We start from the raw sequence: 23,469 nt of genomic DNA, 5'->3' as shown, positions 1-23,469 counted from the left end.
CTTCTCTGTTCATCTCCACCATGACTTATTTCTCTCTCCATACTTTTCCTTCCCCCAGTTTCTTGTTACTTGGTATTTGCTGCTCCGGTGGGGAAGGCAAAGGGTTCTCCGTTGTCTTAGTACAGCTTTCACCTTAAACAGGCCCCGATTGTTGAGGTCTTGGAAATGGCCTTCCTCAGCAGTCCTGCCTCTTCTCTCTGTGGTGACCAAACTCCATCTTCTATCTCTGGTTGGTCTTCCATGAGAGAAGACCTTCTATAGTGGTAGCAAGTCTCTATTGTTGCTGCCTTAAGAACCTGTGACCGGCAGTTCCCCAGGGGAAAAAGTGGCTCGTTGTGTTGTGGGTTTTTTTTTTCTTTTCTGTCATTGTCATTGTTGTTTTACCTTTCCCCTGGCTTTGGTGAGTCTTTGTCCTTGCCCTGGTGGTGACGGTTTTCTTTCCCTTTCCCAGAGGTTTACAGTTTGTTTTTCAGAGAAAGGCTGCCTCTGGGCTTCATGTTTTTGCTCATGGCAGTGACCACTTTCCTCCTCCAAGCCTGCAACACTGAGGAAAGCACTTAGCCTTCTCCTGCTGTGCCCACAATTTCTCTCATGAGCAGGAGATTGAGGTCCATGGAGAAGAGACTGCAAGTGGGTGCAAACTCCCCTATGTCTACGGCTCCCAGGGGCTCTGGACTCTTCCCCTAGTCCACACCTGACCTCTACCAGTTTATTGCAAAGACTTCTTACCTAGTTATATGGCACCCAGCATCTCTTTCTTTCAGGGTCTGCCACTGGTGAGCAGGTGTTTGTGTCTCCTCTCTCCTTGGAGGAGGCTGAGATTCAGTGGACTGCCTATTACGTGGTTGACTAATGATATCAGCTCTTTGATGTATTCAGCAAAGTGATCTTTAAAGTTGACATGGGTTTTTCTTGTTGTTAGGGTAGAAGCAACACTAGTTCCAGCTATCTATATCCAAGGGGAAATAGAACTCTTGATATACCCCGATTTTAAACACGACAGTATTTTATTCTTTCTTAGTTATATACCTTTCAGCTTATTGAACACCCCTTCCAATTCTAGGACAGTATATTCCTTCACAAATGGCAAGCTTTAATTTTCATGCAAATATTCCACTTGAGGGTCAGAACATAAAGCATGTTTGTCAACAATAGTCATGCCTACTCGTATCCTAAGAAGGAATTTCCTGGAAAGAAAACAGAAGCTCTAGGCAAATGTTGATTGCATTTGACTTTGTGATCTTTGTGGTGTAGTTATGGTGTAAATCCAGGCTTTCTCAGATATTAGCATTCATCAGAATTACCTGGACAGCTTGTTAAACACACATTACTGACACCCCAAAGTTTCTGCGTTGAAACATAATACTAATTCCAATTCCCTTATCCTATTAATGGTGTTCATACAAAACCTAACTCTCAATACACTCTAAGAGCTAGAATCACTAGAAAGTGTGTCATAACATTAGCTACCAACTTCAAGTGATATTTCAGTTCTGTAGTTTTTAATTCTTACTATTTCAACATTATTGCTTATGTTTACTGTCATTGTTTCCCTACTTGTTATATAACTACTAACTAATCCACTTTAAAACCAAAATCACCATCTGTAGCAGGTAGCAACCAATGGACGTTTGGCCCACACTGTTTATAATTCCACATCACACCATTCAGTCACTTTCCTGTATGGTTAGACATTTATTATATAGGAGATTTTTATCAAAAAGATACATTGTTCCAGATAAATGCATTTTGCCTGGTTCCTTTGAAATTCTTAATTTTCTTTTCTTTTTTTTTTTTTTTTATTATTTTTATTTTTAAAAATTTTTTTTTTCAACGTTTATTTATTTTTGGGACAGAGAGAGAGCATGAACGGGGGAGGGGCAGAGAGAGAGGGAGACACAGAAGCGGAAACAGGCTCCAGGCTCTGAGCCATCAGCCCAGAGCCCGACGCGGGGCTCGAACTCCCGGACCGCGAGATCGTGACCTGGCTGAAGTCGGACGCTTAACCGACTGCGCCACCCAGGCGCCCTGAAATTCTTAATTTTCATGGAAGAACTGAAACCCAAACTGAATTTGGAAAATGGATTCCAAGGAAACTTGAAAAATTATTAAATCTTTTAATGCCCTTAGGCCAAGAACTGCTGATAGATACTTAGCTACAAGCTAGTCTCTTTATTATGGGCTAAGGCAAAGAGAAAAAGTAAGGAAAACATTTGATCTCTCTTCGGTGCATCTTGAAGCTTTCTTTACAACTCATATATTGTTACCCTTCTTTACTTAGGCTGCATGGAAAAATAAACATTTCTAAATATTTCACATATTCATAGAGAAGCAAAGGAAATTATTCCTAAATACAATTTCATGAGATATAAAGAAAGCTACCATATTTGTGAATTTTAAGAGACCTGCTGTTCTTTCTAGCACAAATATTCCTTTAACTTGATACTGAGTTATATTGGCTGACATGCAAGTAATCGTTTGTGGGTAAAACCAACCTTTCTCTGTGTTTGAGATAAACATATTTTAGTTAATTTGGTTTATATATAAGACTATAAATATCGAGCCTATTTAGACAGTGTTGGAATGATGGAGTAAAACGAATAATAAAATCCAACGCCCTTTGAGAGATATGAGCATTCTTGTGCATAATATTTACTTATCATGAATATATTCTTTTGGTTCATATTGTGATAATCCCTATCTAATATATATTAGTGTACAGTAATATAAGGGCTGAGCTATATATAAGGAGTGGTCAGTTTATTACAGATATGCAGAAATGTAAAGCTTTTGGCATTTTAATGCAACTATTTTATGTACTGTTTTAGTTATCTATTGTTTCGTAACAAATTAACCCAAAGCCTCATGGCTTAAAACAAGCACTCTCCTGTGCTTGATGATGTGTACTCTCCTGACAGATTTACTCTGTAGAGTCCAGAATGTATAGCCAGAATACTATTCGGTTGTAGTATATACCACCTGATACACAAGCAGAAAATCTTCAAAGGCGATTTTTTTGAGTGGGGGGGGACACCTGGGTGATTCAGTTGGTTAAGCATCCAACTTTGGCTCGGGTCATGACCTCACGGTTTGTGAGTTTGAGCCCCCCATAGGGCCTGTGCTGACAGCTCAGACTCTGGAGCCTGCTTCGGATTCTGTGTGTGTGTCTCTCTCTCTCTCTTTCTCTTTCTATCTCTCTCTGCCCCTCCCTGCTCACTCTCTCTCTGTCTCTCAAAAAACAAAACAACAAAACACAATAAAATAAACGTTAAAAAAAACAAGAAAAAATTTAAAAAGGCAAATGTTTTAAAAATATTTTTTAATATTTATTTATTTTTGAGAGAGAAAAAGAGAGAGAGAGAGAGTGCAAGCAAAGGGCAGAGAGAGAGGGAGACACAGAATCCGAAGGAGGCTCCAGGGTCTGTCAGCACAGAGCCCAGTGCGGGGCTTGAACTCACCAGCTGTGAGATCATGACATGAGCTGAAGTCGGTCGCCCAACCGACTGAGCCACCCAGGTGCCCCTAAAGGTGATTTTTAAAAAAATGACACAGTAAATACTGTTCAATAATATAAAGCAACAATTTTAATACAATAATAGCCTAAATTATGTCTATAGTACATAATGAACATACTCATAATTTTTGTCCTTAAATCATGAATTGACTATTATAAAACGAAATATAAAAATTAAGTAGAGTTGTGTTTATGGATGATTACACCAGTTCTTAAAGATATTTTTGTACATTCTTTTATATACTTTTTTTGATACCTGCTCTGATCTTTAGAAAACCTTGAAATACTGTCTTCGTGTAAATGTAGTATGCTGGAGAGCTGGGATCCTGAGAGCCTGATAGTGTGTTTTAAAAAGTTGTAAAATAGGCACTCTCTCATACGTAATTCCACAAATAAAAACATAAATGTTCTCAAATTTGCCTTTTCTTAAGAGTGCTCTCCAGATAATAAAATGTAGCTTCACAGGGTATTTCTTGCGCCTCACAAAATCATGCTTGGACTAAAGAGCACTGAGAACTAGTGTCAGTATAATGCCTAATGGTTTCAAAGTGGTATCATGCATATTATCTCAAGTTGGGCTCACAAACGACACTTGTGGAGAAGGATGCAGTTTAGGGGGGTTGGCAAGTTTGTAAAGCTGGCAGGGGTCTAAGGACCTTCAAGCCCAAGATTCTTTCTGTACCTTTTACTTTATTTTGTTTTATTTATTTTGGCATCCTGCATCAGAGAGAAAAAAGATCCAGAATTGCTACATATGTGTGCATATATACTAATTTCAATGGGAAGTGTTAATAAGACAGTTATAATGATGAAGTAAAATGAACATACAACAGAGAAATAAAGAGAGATTAGGACCATATATATTTTGAATTTAAAGTGACTTGTGTCTAAACGTCAGGTTTCTACTTACTAGCCATCTTGAGATGATACTTGAGAAAGATACTCATCCTTTTAGTCTCCATTTCTATATAGGAAATTGGAGATAATACTTAGGAATGTTGTAAGTGTATCAAATGAACTTGTATATTAAGTATTTGGCATAATGCCCTGTTAAAAGCCAATAAACACTGATATATGATATCCAAATAGCAATTAGAATTATGACAATGATCAATAATAAAAATTATATACCATTTTATTGGGTAATTCAGCCATGATCAAGTTTTTGTGTAGCCTTATGAAGTGGAAATTCAGTACCAACAATTAAAAATACAGCTAATAATTATTTGTCAGAAAACTTTTTCTTTAAAGAGCCGATAGGAAATAATATGGACTTCGTAGACTGTGTAGTCTGTGTTGCAACAATTTTAATCTGCTGCTTTGGTGTGAAAGCATCCACAGACAGTACACGAATGAATGGACATGGTTGTGTTTCAGTAACTGTTTAATTGCAAAAACAGCCTGAAAACTAGATTTGCCAGGCAGAATTTACCTAGTTTGTTAAGAAGGTCAGGGTAAAAGCGTTTGAAATCATGAAGTCCATCATTGTTTGTGATTATTTTCCCTGAAATCACAGAGGGTGGAAATATTTAGCTCTTAATTTCTATGGTAGACAGAATAATGTTCCTCATCCCCCAAAGATGCCCGTGTCCTAATCCCCAGAACCTGTGCACGTGTTACCTTATGTGGCAAAAGGAGCTGTGGTTAAATTAAAGATCTTGAAATGGAGAGATTATCCTAGATTATCTGGGCGGGCTTGATGTAATCACAAGGGTGCTTACAAGACAGGAGCAGGAGATCAGAGAGGAGATGCTATACTGTTGGTTTTGAAGATGGAGGAAAGGGACATGAGCCGAGGAATGAGAGCGGCCTCCAGAAGATGGGCAAAACGCAAGGAAACAGATCATCACCTTCCTCTGGAAGGTCTGGTGCTGCTCACCCATTTTAGACTTCTAACCTTCATAGCTGACAGGGAGTGAATATGTGTCATTTAAGCCACTAAAGTTATGGTAATTTGCTACAGCAGCAATAGGAAACTAATACATTTGCTTTCTCTGTGTTTGTGTGTGTGTTTAACTATGAGATGCTGACTATGTGATAATAACTTTACAATAGAAAGAAACCTTGTTAAAAGGTAGTTGGGGCGGGGGGAATGTCTTCTTATTAGAAAAGAGATCAAGTTCTGAATGAATAAGACAAGGATCTATTTTACTCCTGGTTTCCTCCTGTCTTGATTCTGGAGACTCATCATTACATTTTTGGTACTTTTTTAATGTTTTGAATTGCTCCACATTAAATAGAAAATAAAACAAAAACAAACCAACAAAACAGAAACAAAATTCCAGGCATAGGAGCATATAGCAATATGTGCTCATGTCGTGTTTATTTGATTTATCCTATCCTGGAGTTTTGCGAAGTTATATAGTTGCAATTTATAGCTTTAGATATGGGATATTTAGAAAACAAAAGCACCTACAAATGTTACATAATTCTCCACTATAAATTCACAGAAAGTGTATTCGACCACAGCTATAGAGGACTCATTGGGGGAAGAAAGGTCATTTGAATCAGAAGGCTAGGGTCTGTATTCCATGCTGCCATTTTTCCCAGTGGCCTTTACTCCTTCCAGTATCTTGTGGGAAACCAACTGACAGTTCTTACCGAAGACAGGAAAAGACGAAGGATGGCTGGGCCCAGGGAGTGCTAAATCTTATCTCACAGCTGCTCAGATTGCATCAGCGTCTTTCATTCGCTCACTTTTAATGGTCACGCTGGCTAAATTTTATTTTTGCATTGAATGCTATCATTTTATTTTCTTGTCCTTTATGAATATATATGGCAACTCAGGATGACTTTACCCTTTAGCCACCGCCTGTATTTTCAATCAAAGTACCTCTACAGATGTTCATGTGAGGCTGCATATGGAAGCCTGGCGGGGGGCCAGCTAGGTAGATTAGGCTTGCTGGGGAGTTCCAGAAACACATAGTTATTCTTTCCACAGCCCAAAATGAGAATTCAATTTTATTTCTTTTGAATGAGACTCCTTAAGCTCTTGGTTTGCCTTGTGGGAAATCCATTAGTATTTCTGATGAGAGCTCATGGTTATTTGCTCTTTTTTGTTTGGTTTGGTTTTGTTTTTTTAAACTTAGATTAGTAACCTTAAAATCATAGAAATACAATCATGGAATGAGTAAGGTTTAAATGTTCGAATACCAAAATGCCTATAAAGTTTTAGTGTAAACACCTAAGAAAAATATTTTAAAGTACCAAAAAAGAGGGCCGTGTTTCAGCAGAAATCAGACTTTCTTACCGCTCCATACATCAGCTTTGCTTAGCTGTCCTGTTACCGTTGTGTAGTTGAAGGATGCTTGGGGATTCTAAGTGTCTTCGGGGGTGCGAGGGAAGCAATTCTGTGACATTGATTCCTGGTGGCTAGAAATCTCTGTATTCTGCATTATTTAGATATAGATATTCATGGCTCAAGACGCATCATAAAAGAAAATAATAAACTGTGTGTCTCACTGTATCTTTAGGAATTCTACAAAAATATTTTTTCAGGTTTTCCCAGTGTCCCATGGACCCCTGTAATACCTTTCTATGGCCTAGAAATGTTTTTTATTGAGGCAATGTCACTACATATGGAGGTCTCTAATGTGAATATCTCTATGATATTAAGGGCCAGATTTATGAGATCTCGGCATGTGAATTGGTCACGCTTTTGCTTGTGTGGAAGTATTTGGGTTAGACTGACTTCTGGAAAAGGACCACCCAATCTTTGCAGATGAACTAACAAGCTGCTACCAATTCCAGGAGGAAAAGTCACTAAGACCTTAATGAAGGAGAATTGTTTGCATCACTTGGGAATATGTCAGCTGCAAAATTTTGCCTAATTTGACTCTTCCAGAGTCAGTCCGATTCCATTAGTAATTTGATAAAAAGCGGGAGCCAGTTGGCTCCAAACCAGGTGTCAGTATGCCCCCAGCCCACAAGCACACTGCCACTCTGTGTGGTGTTGCTGTGTTCTGTAAAACAGATGTTATGATTCACTCCAGACATCCTGCATTTCATTAGGGAGTGAAATAGTCACTTAGTTATCTCATTCACTTACTTTTCAATGGACTGAACATGTGTGGTCTGTAAATTCTGATCCCATTTTAACTTTTACTTACAGGATATGCTTGAGAATGCCATCACCCCACCCCCACCCCCATCCCTACCCCCCATCGTTCTTACAATTTTCACTTCTTCACAGTAAGTTTTTCTGGTCTTTTTAGATGAATGACTCTAAATCACATTCAAAAGAGATAGTTATTCAACATGCAATGGTTTTCAGATGTTGTCATTTTCCTGAAACAGTGTTGTGGTTGTTTTTTTCTTGAAATAACCCTGGTCTTATAATTCAGAAGCTTGGTTTCATATTTAATCCGCAGAAATTCTAAGTGAGGATAAGCCAATTTTCTCCTGTTGGTTTCTTAACAGTCACAAACTGACACTGAGACTGTGTATATGTCACAAAAGTCCTAGAAGCTGATTGAGTACCGTCTCATGAGATGCAGAAAACCTGAAGGGTTGGCCTTCTCCTTTTACAGCATTTCCGTCCGTGGGGTTGGCCATAAACATGGAATCGGTAGACAGGTAAACGAATGGACGTCCAGCCGACCATCCATTCAGAGTCTTCTATATCACTCATACACTGCGGCCGCTCTACTCCATTCTCTGCCACTGGATTGCAGAGCTAAATAAGGGGAAAACTTCAGTGATCACCTGCTTTGAATGTTGTACTTCATGATAAATACACTCTGCTAAAGTCTCCTTGTTCACTGTATCTTTCTGCACTGTTTTTTGTTGGTTTGTTTCCAGTAGGACTCTTTGTGCTGTATTTAATCTTTTTCACACTATCCAGGGTCTTGGTAGAATGCAGCGAACAATCCTTTTTACCCATTATAATTATAATACATAATGACTCTCTGAGGCTCTTTGGTTATAACATTTTAATTTATACTTTTAAGTAGGATGCGGCGGAATATACAACAGCAGAGATCAGACCTCTTTCTTTTCTTTTGTTTCTTCTTTTAAGTAGCTTCCATTGCTTTCTCCTCCTCCCTAATTAATATAAACTGCTTCTTTCGTTTCTTCCCTTACTCCTCCAAAGTCAGTGATAGTAGACGGCAACGCGTTAAGGGATAGATAACTGTGGTCAGCACCAAAGGAAAACCATTCTTAATTCTTAGTCGATTTTTTCTTTCAAAATTACAAAACTGATGGTTTTAATTAAACTTAGAATTGTGACAGTTTCACCATATTGCATTAAATACGTGTCTGTAAAAAGTGTTGTGCAAATATGTTAAGCTGCAGAGACCACAGCAACATTAGTGAATTTTTTGAGTACATGTTCTCTTTCTTTGGTGTTGTTTCCCTTATTATTTTGTTTTAGCTTTGCTCCATAGACTTTAGTGGAAGCTATAGTTTATTTCTTGAAGGCATGATGGTTTTCTCAGGGAAAGGAAAAAGCCTTAATTGGCGATGGCAAATAACCTAGAATTCCTGGAATTATTAATAGTTTGGACATTACTATTTTCAGTCTGTCTCGATTACACGTTCCTTTGTGATGTTTAATATGTGTTATACATTTAATGAATTTTCATTTTAAGAATTTGCTTCTGTACTTTGTTAAAGCATGGAAGTGAGGCCGCTGGCTGGCTGATGAGCTCACAAGTGTAGGTAGTGTGCTACATGAGGGCGAGTCTTTCGCTAACACTGGTTTCTGGCCCAGGGAGTGGAGTTTGATAGTAATTCTTGCTACAAGTATAAAAAAATAATTAATTGCTCAGACTCATACATAAAAATTACTACGCAGGAAAATTAAAATAATTTTTAAAGGCATACTAAACTTGGCAAGACTCTAAATATTAAAATAAGTATACCATCGATCTTAAAAGTTAATTAACAATAATGTAGCCTAAAATCATATTAGGACTCTCTAATAATATGGGTTTGTAGGATCTAAATAAAGAAGTATATAGTGAAAATGCCCTTTTAGTTATCCTATTAAGATTTACTGTGCTTAATTTTTGTGAAGATATAACAATAACTATAAGAGGTTTTCTGCTTAAGTGTCCCAAGGTACTTGTACACAAAGTACATCCAAGGTAGTATATGATGTTCAATAGTTTATGATCATCAAAACCAGAGGATTCAACTTTTTAGAAAAATTTAAAAATGTTAAAATTCAATTTTTGTTTTCTGATGCATTCAGTGTAAACTTAGAATTATATTCAGAATAAAATGTCACTTTGTGATTACAATTTGTCTATATTTTGGAATAGATTGTCATAGTAGATTTAGTTGAAATAGTTAAATAGTAGAATTTCACCCGGAGTTATTGCATTGTTTTCCTCCTTATGTTTTTGCAGAGATTTTACATCCTGTTGATTTCACACTCTTTCAGTAATGCTCCACATGGATTTCTTTATTTATATGTCCTGAGCATGTTTTATTGATCTGTATTTCTGCTCCAAAGGAAAGAACCCATTTTGAGTGATATGTGATTTTTTATTTTTCTTTTCCTTTCTTCTTCTTCTTTCTTTTTTTGTTTTTAACCAGGCCTTTAGTGAGTTTGAGATTGAGCAGCATCAAGAGTGTGCTTATGATCACTTGGAAGTATTTGATGGAGAAACAGAAAAATCACCAATTCTTGGACGACTATGTGGCAGCAAGATACCAGAGCCCCTTGTGGCCACCGGAAATAAAATGTTTGTTCGGTTTATTTCTGATGCATCTGTTCAAAGAAAAGGCTTTCAAGCCACACATTCTACAGGTCAGCAAATCAGGGCCATGTTTCTCTTTCCTAAGATCTAGGTTTCTCTTCCGGGAATGAATGCAGTGGATCCTATAACAGGAACATTAACGAATCTCTGAGGACAGTAGAAGAAATCTCACTGGAGCATTTTGTAAAATATTTGAGAGCAATGTTGCATCCTACCTATATGTCTTTGTAGTTGTTGAACATTAAAAGGAAATGCAATAATTTGATCTCATTCATGTTCAATGCAGTATGACCAGGTAGAATTATCTCTAAATATTTGTATAATATGTTCCATATTCACTTTGGCAGTTTGATTTATATGTTCTGTTTAACAGTTAAAAATCTATATCTTAGTATTCAAGAATTATGTTTTCTCTAACATCCTACCTGGTTACCTAGATTTTGAATTAATATATTTTTATAAATCTCAGTTTTGAGATTTATCTCTCTGTTTTACAGAGCCCCATTTGTTTTTCCCTTTATTTGGTATGCAACACAATCTTTTTCCTAATCCTAATCCCTAATTTGACTTTGTAATGAAAATCTTCAACAAATAAAATATAATTTAGAAAAGTATGGAAAATTTTAGGCAAAATGTAGAATAACATTTTTTATAACTTGGAGCCAGCCTAATAATATATTTCATAAATGTCTAGGAAATGTCCTTTTTTTCTCATTCAGTTAAAAATAAAAAAATCAGTTGATTGTAGTTTCCTAAAGTCATTTAGCTTATAGTGCCACCTAGTGGCACTCATGATGCATAAACCGCTTAGACACCGCCTGGTAGAAATCCATCTTGGTGTAAAACGCACTAGAAATAGTATACATATTTTACCAGGAAACATTTTGAGTGTAGTAATTTTCATCATGGTCTCCTGATTTTTTGTTTGAATTTTTTTAATTTTATGTGAGAAATCAGAATTTTAATTATTCCATTATCCAATATTACTTTCCAGTTTAATACATTTTGTTATGAGCATTAGATTTATATTGAAGTCTATATGTGAGAAAGTGAATATTGTCCAGGGCGCCTGGGTGGCTCAGTTAGTTGAGCGTCCAACTTCGGCTTAGGTCATGATCTCGCAGTCCGTGAGTTGGAGCCCCGAGTCGGGCTCTGTGCTGACAGCTCAGAGCCTGGAGCCTGCTTCAGATTCTGTGTCTCCCTCTCTCTCTGCCTCTTCCCCACTCGTGCTCTGTATGTCTCTGTCTCTCAAAAATAAACATAAAAAAAAACATTTAAAAAAAAGTGAATATTGTCAAAATATTGATCTAATTCATACTAGGAATGGTTGGACTCATTGATAATTCAAATTAATTGTTTCTCAGGATTAGCATAAATATTTATATTTAAAATTATTTATATATTTATATTTATATATATTATATATATTATGTTTGAGAAAAATTTTTCACGGACTATAGACATTTCGTACTATTGATTTTCCACCCATTTGACATGTCCTCTTTAAATATTCCTGATAACTTGTTATGCATTGAAGGGGTGGAATGATTGGAATCCCATTACTTCATCAATGCTTTTCTTTTTTTTTTTTTTTTTTTTTTTTTTTTTTTTTTAAATTTTTTTTTCAACGTTTATTTATTTTTGGGACAGAGAGAGACAGAGCATGAACGGGGGAGGGGCAGAGAGAGAGGGAGACACAGAATCGGAAACAGGTTCCAGGCTCTGAGCCATCAGCCCAGAGCCTGACGCGGGGCTCGAACTCACGGACCGCGAGATCGTGACCTGGCTGATGTCGGACGCTTAACCGACTGCGCCACCCAGGCGCCCCTATCAATGCTTTTCTGATAGCACAGAGTTTATGGCATATATATGCATACTTTAATATCCTGGGTGTCATAAGTTCCAAGAAAGCAGTATAAAAATATGCTGTCAAAGTTCTTGAAATATCTGACTATATAATATTTTTAATTTTCCTGTCTATGAATTCCTCTTTCTTACGTTAGTAAAAACTTACTTTTATAGTATCTCATACTATCTCTTCTTACCTTTGGTAAGTAGAAGGATTAAGACTTATATCACATTCTGGTATGTTGATACATTTGGGGTTTGGATCTAATGATGCCATTACCTAGCTGGGAACGTTGGAAAGGATCATTTCTTTGGATCTGTTTCTTTATCTGTAAACTACTATTTAAGGTTTCTTATAGCTGTAAAACTCCACAACTTGTTAATTTTGCATGGCCTCTGCTCATGAACCCTATTTGCAGTGTTTATATAACCCTTAAGAACCCATTGTTAGGATCTAATTTCTCAATGAGATCACATATTGAGATCTGATGGTCTATATAGCATGCATTTGACATTTAGGCACACACATGTACTTAATATATACACTTTACGTATACTGAATCCTCAAAAGACTATACGATGTGTTATTATCCTCATTTTTCAGATAAAGACTATATGATGTATTATTATCATTTTTCAGATAAAGAAATTTTAGAAATCTCTAAAAATTAATTAATCATCCAAATTCTCATTTTTCAGATAAAGAAATTGATTAATTATTTTTTAGAGATTTCTAAAATCATGTCAAAGCCTGAATTTGATCTTTATACTACCTATCTCCAAAGCTCACATACTTTCCACCACAGTATATTTTCTCTTAACGTAAAAGTTTCAGATTAGGATGAAAAAGGATACCAAACTGGTCTGTTATTGAAGCAATGGTAGAGATTGAATTTTTCCTTATGTAAGTTTTAAAAAACCCTCTGTTTAAAGTATGTAACTGGCTAGGCCTATTTTATTGCCCTGTTCTGTTCACATTCATTCAAATACCCAATTGAGCAGCGTGAGTCATATTTTCATTAGGTGAAAACGTACCCTGGATATCTTTTAATCCGGCCCTGTCATCTCACAGTTAAGGATTCTGAACAAAAACTTAAATGCTTGAAGTAGAACAAAAAAATAATAGTTGGTATTAGAATCTTGGCTTCTTAACTCAGGCTCATTTGCTGTTATCAAAATTTTTCATATTATCTGTTTGTGTTTTTTTTTTTCTTAATGCATAAATTTTTGCCCTCCCTTAACCAGGCATCTTTTCTGGGTAGATTTGTTTTATACTGTTACTTTCTAGTAGCCATACATGTTGAAATCCTCTGAGGTGCTGCCTCCTATTTATGTCTCCTAAAGCTTTCTCTTTAATAAGTTAATTTATCACATAGTCTTTCATCACATATTTATTTGACACCTGCTTTGGATAGACTGTAAGGTATTGGTAATTTATAGCAAAAAATTCAGCAATTTGTGGGAGTTGATAAGGAAATAGAAGGAATCCCTGCCTGTTGACAGCTTACAGTCTGACAAGTTAAACTTCTGATTTTCAGATGTTTCTGTACTTAGGATTTTTCAGTCAATTTCTACTGACAAGACAGCCAAGTCCAGTACTACATCAGTCATTTTTTTCTACATGTATAAAACTCTTATTCATTATTTAACTGCTTCTAGAATATCTGTAACTCTTCTTGATGGGCCCTGAAATTCGCCTTTTAATTTGCTTGAGTACACTTATATATATTTCTGTATAAAATTTGAGTTTTATCCACAAGTTTCTAATACCATGAATGTTGAAGCCAGCTGATGAGAAATATTGCTCTAATATGGTTTTATGGCTACTTTTTTTCACAAGTAATGCTACGTAAAAAAAATCCACGAGTAATGGACTTTATTGGGAAGAGTCCTTTTCATTCTCTGATAGTGTCCAAATTCTAAGCCTAAATATATTTTAATCAGGTAACAAATGGTATTCCACTACCCTTAAATAAACTTATGAAAGGAAACAAATCCTCCGGTAAAAAAAAAAAAAAAAATATATATATATATATATATATATATATATATATATATATCCTGTGTATTCTCTCAGAGGATATGGCTATCATATAGAAAAAGGTGGAAATGTGAAGAGAAAATAATATTTTAAAACATGGTCAATCTGGGGCACCCTGGGTGGCCCGGTCGGTTAAGTATCCAACTTAGGCTCAGGTCATGATCTTGCAGTTCACAGGTGTGAGCCCTGCATCGGGCTCTGTGCTGACAGGTCAGAGCCTGGAGTCTGCTTTGGATTCTGTGTCTCCCTCTCTCTCTGCCCCTTCCCCACTCACGCTCTGTCTCTCTGTCTCTGTCTCTCAAAAATTAATAAACATTAAAAAAAAAAAACAGAGACAGGGAGGCAAACCATAGGAGAGTCTTAACTACAGAAAAGGAACTGATGGTTGATGGAAGGGAGGTGGGTGGGGGGTTGGGCAAAATGGGTGATTGGCATTAAGGAGGGCACTTGTGATGAGTGCTGGGTATTGTATGTAAGTGACGAATCACTAAATTCCACTCCTGAAACTAATATTACACTATATGTTAACCAACTAGAATTTAAATAAAAACTTGAAATATTAAGAAAATAAATGAATAAAATAAAACATGGCCCGTCTGGTAGGACTTCTTTCCTGTAGCATACAACATCATACTATTTATCAATGACATTAAAAAAAAATAAAATAATACATTATTAAACTTCTTAGCAAGGAAATTATTTTGATCTAACTCAATTAAATTAGAATGTCCACTAAAGGCATTTGTAGGTCAAGTTACAGGACCTCTTTGGGAATTTAATACTTTATCAGGAAACAAACAATCATGTCTTTCCAAATTAAAAGCAAAGTCACCCCCAGGCTTCTCTTCCCTTCTTGTCACCTATCTTATGCAGCTTTATTTTCATTTTCCAGAATTCTGTAGAAGATGTTCTGGCAGCTTATAGAGTACATTCAAACAATTGATTTAAAAACAATATTGCTGACATGCTACACTACTTTTATATTGTTCCAATTTAGTAAATGAACAGAATATTTGCAGGGAGTGTATTTACCTAAAAAACATCCTTTATAGGGACCATATTAAATGATACATGAACTAAATTTTGAAGAATTGCCACAAGGATTCTCAAAGACGCTTGTAAGCAATTGCCCTCATTCTGCCTGTTATTTTCTGCGTATGGAATTTCTCTCAGGGCATATTAAAATCACACCTCTTCTGCATATAATATTCAAATGTTTGTTCTTAAAAATTTTATTCTGTGGACTAAATTCTGTCTCTGTCTCTGTCTCTGTCTCTTTTTCACTGTTGGATCATTAATTCCAGATTTATTAGTTTGAGCAGTGATCCATAGGAATGCAGTTGTGCTCTGAAACAGATAAACGAAAGCCGGTGAACTTTCTGAAACATTTTTAGTCACCCTTAAATGGAATTTATTTATTTTGAATATTGCCATTTTCTAGAAATTTTCAATAAAACCCAGTTATAACCCTTCACTGTCATGTTCAGATTCACAAACGTTTCATGAAATCCCCTTTCCATTTTTGTTTAATTTTTTTAAATGTTTATTTTTGAGACACACACACACACACACACACACACACACAGAGCCTGAGTGGTTTCATGAAATCTCCCTTTCCATTTTTGTTTAATTTTTTTAAATGTTTGTTTTTAAGAGAGAGAGACACACACACACACATACAGAGCCTGAGCGGGGAAGGGCATAGAGAGAAGGAGACACAGAATCTGAAGCAGGGTCCAGGCTCCGAGCCGTCTGCACAGAGCCCCACACGGGGTTTGAACTCACAAACTGTGAGGTCATGACCTGAGCCAAAGCCAGAGGTTCAACTGACTGAGCCACCCAGGAGCCCCTCCTTTTCCATTTTATTCCACTAGTTCATTTCCTCCTTGATTTTTGTTGGAAGTTGGGACTGGCAGAGAATTGTATCTTCTGGATCCTGTTCTTTGTCTTGCTACTTTGTTTGTACAAGGCAGGCACACTGAAACTAAAGCCTTCTTCCCAACACACAGTCTGTGCCTTCAGCTCTTCCTGGCTGTGGGATAAAAGTTTTTTAAAAAGTCGAAACCAAAACAAATCCGGCAATTATATCAAACTTTGAGAACAGGTAGAATTCTAAAAAACCTCTAAATGAGATTACACTGGTTTATACACTTACATATTACATTTGGAAACATTTTTCACAGAATATTTTCCCGGGCTTCAAAAATGTAAGTCTTCCATTATGATAGCAGGATGCCCCATCTGCCACCGGGAACATAGAGGGACATTGACATTCATCATGGAGCACAGCCTAGGGGGCAGTCATTCTCGTGGTTGGAACTCCAGTTGGATATTAGCCACACACAGGAATCTAAATGTCTTTGTGCCTACATATATTTAGACACATCTGAGCGGTGGTTCCATCCTGGAGATTCAGAAATATTTTGTTATTGAAAGTCACCAAGCCACAGTGTGGGTAAACTGTACACAGACCTGAAAACTCCAGCTAAGTGTTTGTAATTGCACGATCCATCCTCACAGGGCGCTGCTGAGGATGGTTTGGTCGCATGATCATGACAATGTCACAGTTGTGGTTTGATAGCCAGTGTCCTGCTTGTCCACATCTTTTCATCTTGGGCTTTCCTTTCTGTCCCCTCCCAACTTATTCCAGTTTTCCTGAGATTTTCCCGGTCTTAGCACGGAAATCGTGGCTTCCCAGGGATCTCTCAGTGTTTGACAAACAGAGAGAGAAAGAAACTCTACTTGCTTCTGACATGTTTATATCCCTTTCTTTATCTCCTTTGCCCCTGACCCTCTGCCATAATAATACATATAATGCCTAGTTATTAGGGATAATAACCTATATAGGCCCTAGTTATTAGGAGGCTTGGGGGCGAAGATTACAAAATTTCTGAGAAAAAAATTTTTAAAGTGTTATATCTAAATTACACTGGCTATAAACTTTTATGCATACTTATCTATTTGGTGTATTTACCTCTAATGACAAAAGCAATAACTGGTAATCCATAAGTTTATTGATATCTCTCTGAAAAAGAAGCTGTGAAAAGAGCATTTAAATTTTTTTATTTATTACAAACACAAATATACTTAGTAGCTTCTGGAACTACAAAGGTAACTGCAATTAAGGATGTGTGTATGTTTTTCCCAACCCAGTTAGGTAAATATTTCTACCCAAGTCAAACTGTTCTATATATTGTATGTAGAGTTCTATATCATGCACACATACATAGAAATTTTATACATTTTGTTGATATTTTTAAGGCTTATTTGTTTTTGAGAGAGAGAGAGACAGAGAGAGTGGGGGGTGGGGAAGGGCAGAGAGAGAGGGAGAGAGAATCCCAAGCAGGCTCCGCACTGCCAGCAGGGAGCCCGATGTGGGGCTTGAACTCACAGACTGCAAAACCATGACTGGAGCCAAAACCAAGAGTCGGACGCTTAACCGACTGAGCTACCCAGTGTCTTATATTTTGTTGATTTTTAAATTCTTTCTTATTCGTTTGGATTCTGGGTTCTTAATCGATTAAGATTAAGCTTGAATGAAGATAATGATCTTTTTTCTATTAGAACTAGTTATTTGGAACTAAAAACAGTATCGTGTGTAACAAAAATATTTATTAAGAGTTACTAGACGCTAGGCACTGTTTTAAGTGATTTTCATGTATTCATTAAATCCTCAAAGCCCGCTAAGATTGCTACTGTTGTTATATTATCACCTGCATTTTGCCCTATGGATCAGAGAAATGGCATCACTCATACAAAGTTAACTGAGCTAGTAGGTGTTGGAGGTGGTATTCCAACCCAGCAGTCTGCGTGTAGTGCCCGTGTCAGTACCTGTTGCACAGACCCCACAATTATGGGACACACATCCGGTGATGAAAATGAATTCAGAAAGTAGAGAAGGGTTAGACTACATCAAATTTGAAAGGGGACTTGTGACACCTCACTGGATTGATTTCATTTTTCTTTTCCGGGCAGAGTGTGGCGGTCGACTGAAAGCGGAACCGAAACCCAGAGATCTATACTCGCATGCTCAGTTTGGTGATAACAACTACCCGGGACAGGTCGACTGTGAATGGCTGGTAGTGTCAGAACGTGGCTTTCGCCTGGAGTTATCCTTCCCGATTTTCGAGGTGGAGGAAGAAGCTGACTGTGGCTATGACTATGTTGAGCTCTTTGATGGTCTCGATTCGACAGCGGTGGGGCTTGGTCGATTCTGTGGATCAGGGGTAAATACAGTACCAGCAGGAAACCATAGCCAGATTGAAAAAAAAAAAAAGCTCAATGATTCATGATTGTTATGTGTGCCATGTACAAATTGACAATATTTTTACAAAAAAAAAAAAAGGTTACACTGTATTGTTATTGGCTTGACAAATTATACTATGCCTCTTCTCCCTCACCTCTTTCTCTATCTCTATTGAATTTTCTCAATACTCTCACGCAAGAGGGATGAATTTGGTAGCTCTAATTTGCTGTTAGTCTCCACATTCTAACTTTTTTATTCATGTTCTTCTTGTGTAATAAATATTTCAACCTTGAGGAATCTAAAGGCAATACATTTAAACACACACCTTTGACAATTGGGTCAACTTCCTAAATTACAGCATAAAGGCAAAGTAATATGCACACAACCCATGTTGACATTCCCCTCTCAAAGAATACACCTGCTGAGTGGTGGGGTCCACCAGTGCTGTGCGGACTCAGTCAGTGCTACCAGATTGCTGTTCCACTGCAGCGTGTCACTTGTGGATGGGACAGAATGCCAGCGTACAGGTCACAGAGCGTTGCCACAAGAAATAAGAAAAAGGAAAGCTTAAGATAAATATCAAGTGGTCTTCTGAAGACTTATTTTGTTCAGAAGACATTAGGCCCCCCCCCCCGCCCCCGCTCTTTTTTTGTCTATCAGTGTCTATTGCTTAAATAATACTGAACATGAATACTCTCAAACTCCTGTCCAAATACCAGCTGCAGTGAAACAAAAAAGATTCTTGGTGTTTAGATTATTGAAACAGGAAGGGAGGGATGATTTGGATTCTGGAACTGTCTCTGCCTCAGAGCACCTTCTGAAATAAATTTGATAGCTCTTTATGCTCTTTGAACCTCACTTTATTTCTAAATCAAAGGAACTGGGCTTAAAATTTTGGGGGGAGAAAAAAAACGACACACCAGCTTGGAAACACACTTCTGTTCCAAGCCCAGCGACATCACTACCTATAACTATGATCTTGAGCATGTCATTTGCTTCTCTGAAACTCACGTTTGCTCATCTGTAGAATGAGGAAGCCACACGTATTCACTATTCCAGGTTGTTGAGAGGATTAAGTCATATATACCCCACTCCCCCCCCAATCCCAAATATGAATCTCAATGAAGAAAAAAATGACTCCTTCTGTTTGTTTATTTGCCTGTGTGTTTCTTTTTGTCTTTAGCCACCAGAAGAAATCTACTCCATTGGGGATGCGGTTTTAATTCATTTTCACACTGATGACACAATCAACAAGAAAGGATTTCATATAAGATACAAAAGTATTAGATATCCAGACACCATGCATACCAAAAAATAACACCAAAACCTCCATCAGAACATCAAGGAATGTGCAGAATGGAGAGAAGACGTATTTTTTTTTTAAATGAAGATATTAGCACAAATGTTTTATATAACGAGTGTGAACAGAAGAAAACTGTAAGACCAGAATTATCTCTGTACTACAAGAGAAGTTTTCACCTAACTCTGATCAACATTACCAGGAGATTGGAGCTCCATGCTTGATGGTATAAATCGAAATAAAGCTGGCGGAAGGGCGTCATGTTACTTCAAGGAAGACTCCACAAGCTTTTGTTGACAGCTTGATGCAGATGCCTTGCAACTCAAGCAGTTCAGTTCAGGGTCTGTGACCTTGCAAAGTGTTCTTTTTGACAATTCTTCAACATTTGGGAGAAATAAAATGGTCTTGCAGGTCATATACAGAAAAACCCTCTTCCTGCGTCTGAGGATAATTGCTTTGGCTTTGTATCTTGGATGCAGATCCGTATAGGATGTTGGGAAATGGGAGTCTTTTGAGGGTGCTTTGTACTTTAATTGTGGGTGTGTCCGATGTTTGGAAACTGGAATACTTCAGCTTAGTCACTTTCCTTGCAGGCCAGATTCACCTCTTTGAGACGCAAATGATCTTGTGACCACTTCATTTTACTGGCATTTTGACAAGTTGGAAATGTCAGTAGTGTCCATTATTGCAATTAATCTCTAGACATCATTTATTTAAATGCTGGAAAATGCCCATCTGATTGGTAAACTCAGTTCTTTCAGTGAAAGTGCTGCCTTTTCACACCAAACTTAAGAAGCGCTGTGATGTCTTAGAACTGCGTGAGAGAACTCCCAACAGGTGTGAACAGAATTCTTCTAGTGACTGCCTGGATGGTCCATTCTCAAGTCACCAGAGCTGCTATCGTCTTTTCTGTTGTTGTCAACCTGTCATAGCTGTTATTGCTGACGTTGTCACGGTTAATGTTGTATTTAAAAAAAAAAAAAAAAAAAGAAAGAAACGAAGTGTAAGTAGGCCATGTAGTCATTGAAAGATTTCTTTCTTTCTCTCTCTCTCTCTCTCTCTCTCTCTCTCTTTCTTCTTGGGATTCAGTTGAAAAAGGATTTGTTTCCGAAAGACTTTCTATGGTGCTATTCCATAAACTTTTTTTTTTTTTTAAACAAAATTTTTGACCTTTGAGCCAACCACCTGTAGACTATGAATGTCTCCCTATGTCTGTCTGGTGGCATTTGAAGACTAAAGACTTGTCAAACGTATCAAGAGTATATCATTGCAAGGGCAGCACTTGTCCTGTGGAACAACTACTTATAATGCCTTAGAATTCTTGCACATGATCAAACAGATCCTCCTAGAGACACACATTTCAAAAGGTTGAACTTAATAATGTATGTGAATTAGCAACTCCATGAGGAAAACCCATTTCCGTGACTGAGAACATCGGGTATAAATACGGTGTCTTGCTTTTGTTGTAGAAAATGAATTTTCTGCTTTAAAGCCATGCGTGTTTTTAATATTGTGTGTGTATATGTGAGGTTGTCTGGGTGAGCGGAGCTATAAGAAGGTGAAACGTAGTGGGGGATGGAAAAGTTAGAATTTATGTGCCAAGTTCTACTTAGAATCCTGTCTGAAGTAGCACCTTTCTTAGGAGATTTCATGGACAATTAATAGGAACTTCTAATTATTATCAACCCCATTATAAAAATGGCTTTTTCGTTTACAGAAACTCTGTTTTGATATGTTTTGATGTTGACATAGATTACTACGTGAAATACCTTAGTTTCTGTTACCTGTCCATGAACATTTGACATTCAATAAAATTGGGTATTTCTCTTCATTTTTACAAATTAAACTATACACACAGGTGTAGCTTGTTTCTTTTCTTTGTCATTGCCCTGAAAAATATTTTATTGCATTTGAATTATGCTATGTAAATACATTTTTAAAACCATTCTTCGGTTCTTATTGAACATTACTTTGGGAATGTGTCACTATTGCCTGCAATATAATGAGCTTTCTAGTGGAGCTGATTTATTCCAGTAACTTCTTCCATATTTTTTCACTAATCTTCAATTAGCCAAAATATATCAGGAGTGAGCAAAAAGGAGGAAAAAATTATGAACACCTAACGTCTACACTATGCCTGGCCCGGTGCTAGGCACATGACACTAGCTTTTTTTTTTTTTTTTTCTGTTTGAGGATTGTGGTGATGTTCTCATTTTGTAATTCAGGACTGGAGGCTCATAGAAGGTATGTAACATTCCCAGGGTCACAGTGTAAAGTGAGATGTTGAAAGCCAGCTTGTCTGATATAAAAATCTGGGCTCGTTCTACGAAATGTAGTCGAATCGATCTGGACATGTATAAATAGTGGACAGTGTTTTTATGATGAAACTTTTCCACGTAAAGTACACTTTAGGGGTGAATTACAGTAAAACTTTCAGGATAAATATATTGTTCTTTTCAGGAACAGCATGACAATTCAAATATCAGCTGTAGATATCTTTAAGAACCACAATTAGTGCTAGAAATTAAAGAAACAAAACCTGCTCTATAGCTCAGAGTTAGTAACCATGGACTTTTGTTAAAGTAAATATATTAAACTATTTTATCTGGCGTGATAGGGGAAATGTAGTGTTCTACATTAAGAAATATTTTGGGTATTACCATTGACATCATATTAGGCCACAACGAGCTGCATTCAATAAAACTGAGAAGTGAAAGTGAAAAGGTATTTGGAGATGTCACAACTTCAAGTCTTCAATGTGAACATTAATTTTTAACGTACCTTATGTCAGATATCAATTCGTTGCATATTATTTTTATATTAATTCAGTTTGGGCTTAAATATGTTGTTAATTGCAAGTACAAACAGCTTTGTTGTCATTTTGTTAATTATTGTTAGCTACTGTTTCAAGCGTTTTATTAAATTAATTTTGTAAATTATTTTCAACCCCTACATCAGTATATTGGTTGTGCTCTCTATTTGCCAAAGTTCTAACTCCTATACAATCCTCACTGGCTATCCACAGAAAAAAACTGCTCCTACTTCCTATGATTTTATTAAATTATTTTTCAAGTCAACTTGAATATTAATCTAGTCTATTTATGAGGTCGTGACTTAGCATAATTTCACAAAACAACATTTTTTGAAAGTATGCGAGAACAAACAATATTTCCAAAGTCTCCAAATGTCCCCTTCTTGTATTGGCTGGCTTTTTGCTATCCAGGCCTAATTTTAATATATCACAGTATCAGATTCAAATGCTGTCCAGTTTTGTTTTTAGAGTTCTTAGTCTCTCATATTTGGTTTCTATTATTACTATATATTTTCAGGGTAAGCCTCAAATACTAAAGTTTGTTCGCCCATAGAGAAAATTTCTAAAAGCATCTAATGACTAATTATTATTCTTCAGAAGTAAATGTAAACATCTTATTCAATGTTACTTTGAATTCAAGTAAATGTTACTTGAATGTTACTCAAGCTCATTCAAGTAAATGTTACTTTTTAAAAGTAAACTGTAGCCATGTGTGACATTTAAACTTAACTTAGGGCAGTTATCAAAATGTTTGGAAATTGTGTTTAGTGACAATGGGAATAAAACTTGCTTTTTGGAAAACCTTTAATACCACTTGTGAAATCTGGCACGGGAGGAAGAAAGCAGGAACAATAATTACCTCGTAAAGATTTATAACTTGAAGGAATACCTTCTATTTAATAAGAAAAGTTAGGTAAAATGAGCATATCAAAAAGAAAAAAAAAAAAAGCTGGCCTGCGAATGAATTAAAGCTTTTTATGCTTCAATGCATAGTAAATGGT

The 23,469-nt window shown here is 36.7% G+C and overlaps 1 protein-coding gene and 1 non-coding gene across 5 annotated transcripts in view; both read left to right on the top strand.

Annotated features, from left to right (window-relative positions):
- Positions 1-22,733, top strand: part of TLL1 (tolloid like 1) — a 213,385-nt gene extending 190,652 nt beyond the window's left edge. For all 4 annotated transcript variants that reach the window (XM_045463733.1, XM_045463738.1, XM_045463745.1 and 1 more), the window contains 3 exons: positions 10,058-10,271; positions 18,086-18,336; positions 19,540-22,733. In XM_045463733.1, the coding sequence (XP_045319689.1) occupies positions 10,058-10,271; positions 18,086-18,336; positions 19,540-19,674 (600 nt within the window). In that variant the 3' untranslated portion in view covers positions 19,675-22,733. The remainder of the gene's footprint in view (positions 1-10,057; positions 10,272-18,085; positions 18,337-19,539) is intronic.
- LOC123596624 lies at positions 9,114-9,261 on the top strand. The gene has a single exon (XR_006711780.1). It is a non-coding gene; the product is annotated as a small nucleolar RNA SNORA62/SNORA6 family (small nucleolar RNA).
- Positions 22,734-23,469: the final 736 nt, after the last annotated feature.

Source organism: Leopardus geoffroyi, chromosome B1 (assembly GCF_018350155.1).
Source record: "Leopardus geoffroyi isolate Oge1 chromosome B1, O.geoffroyi_Oge1_pat1.0, whole genome shotgun sequence".
NCBI lineage: Eukaryota > Metazoa > Chordata > Mammalia > Carnivora > Felidae > Leopardus > Leopardus geoffroyi.
Note: the sequence above shows the minus strand (reverse complement) of the source record. Positions and strands in the feature narration are given on the sequence as shown.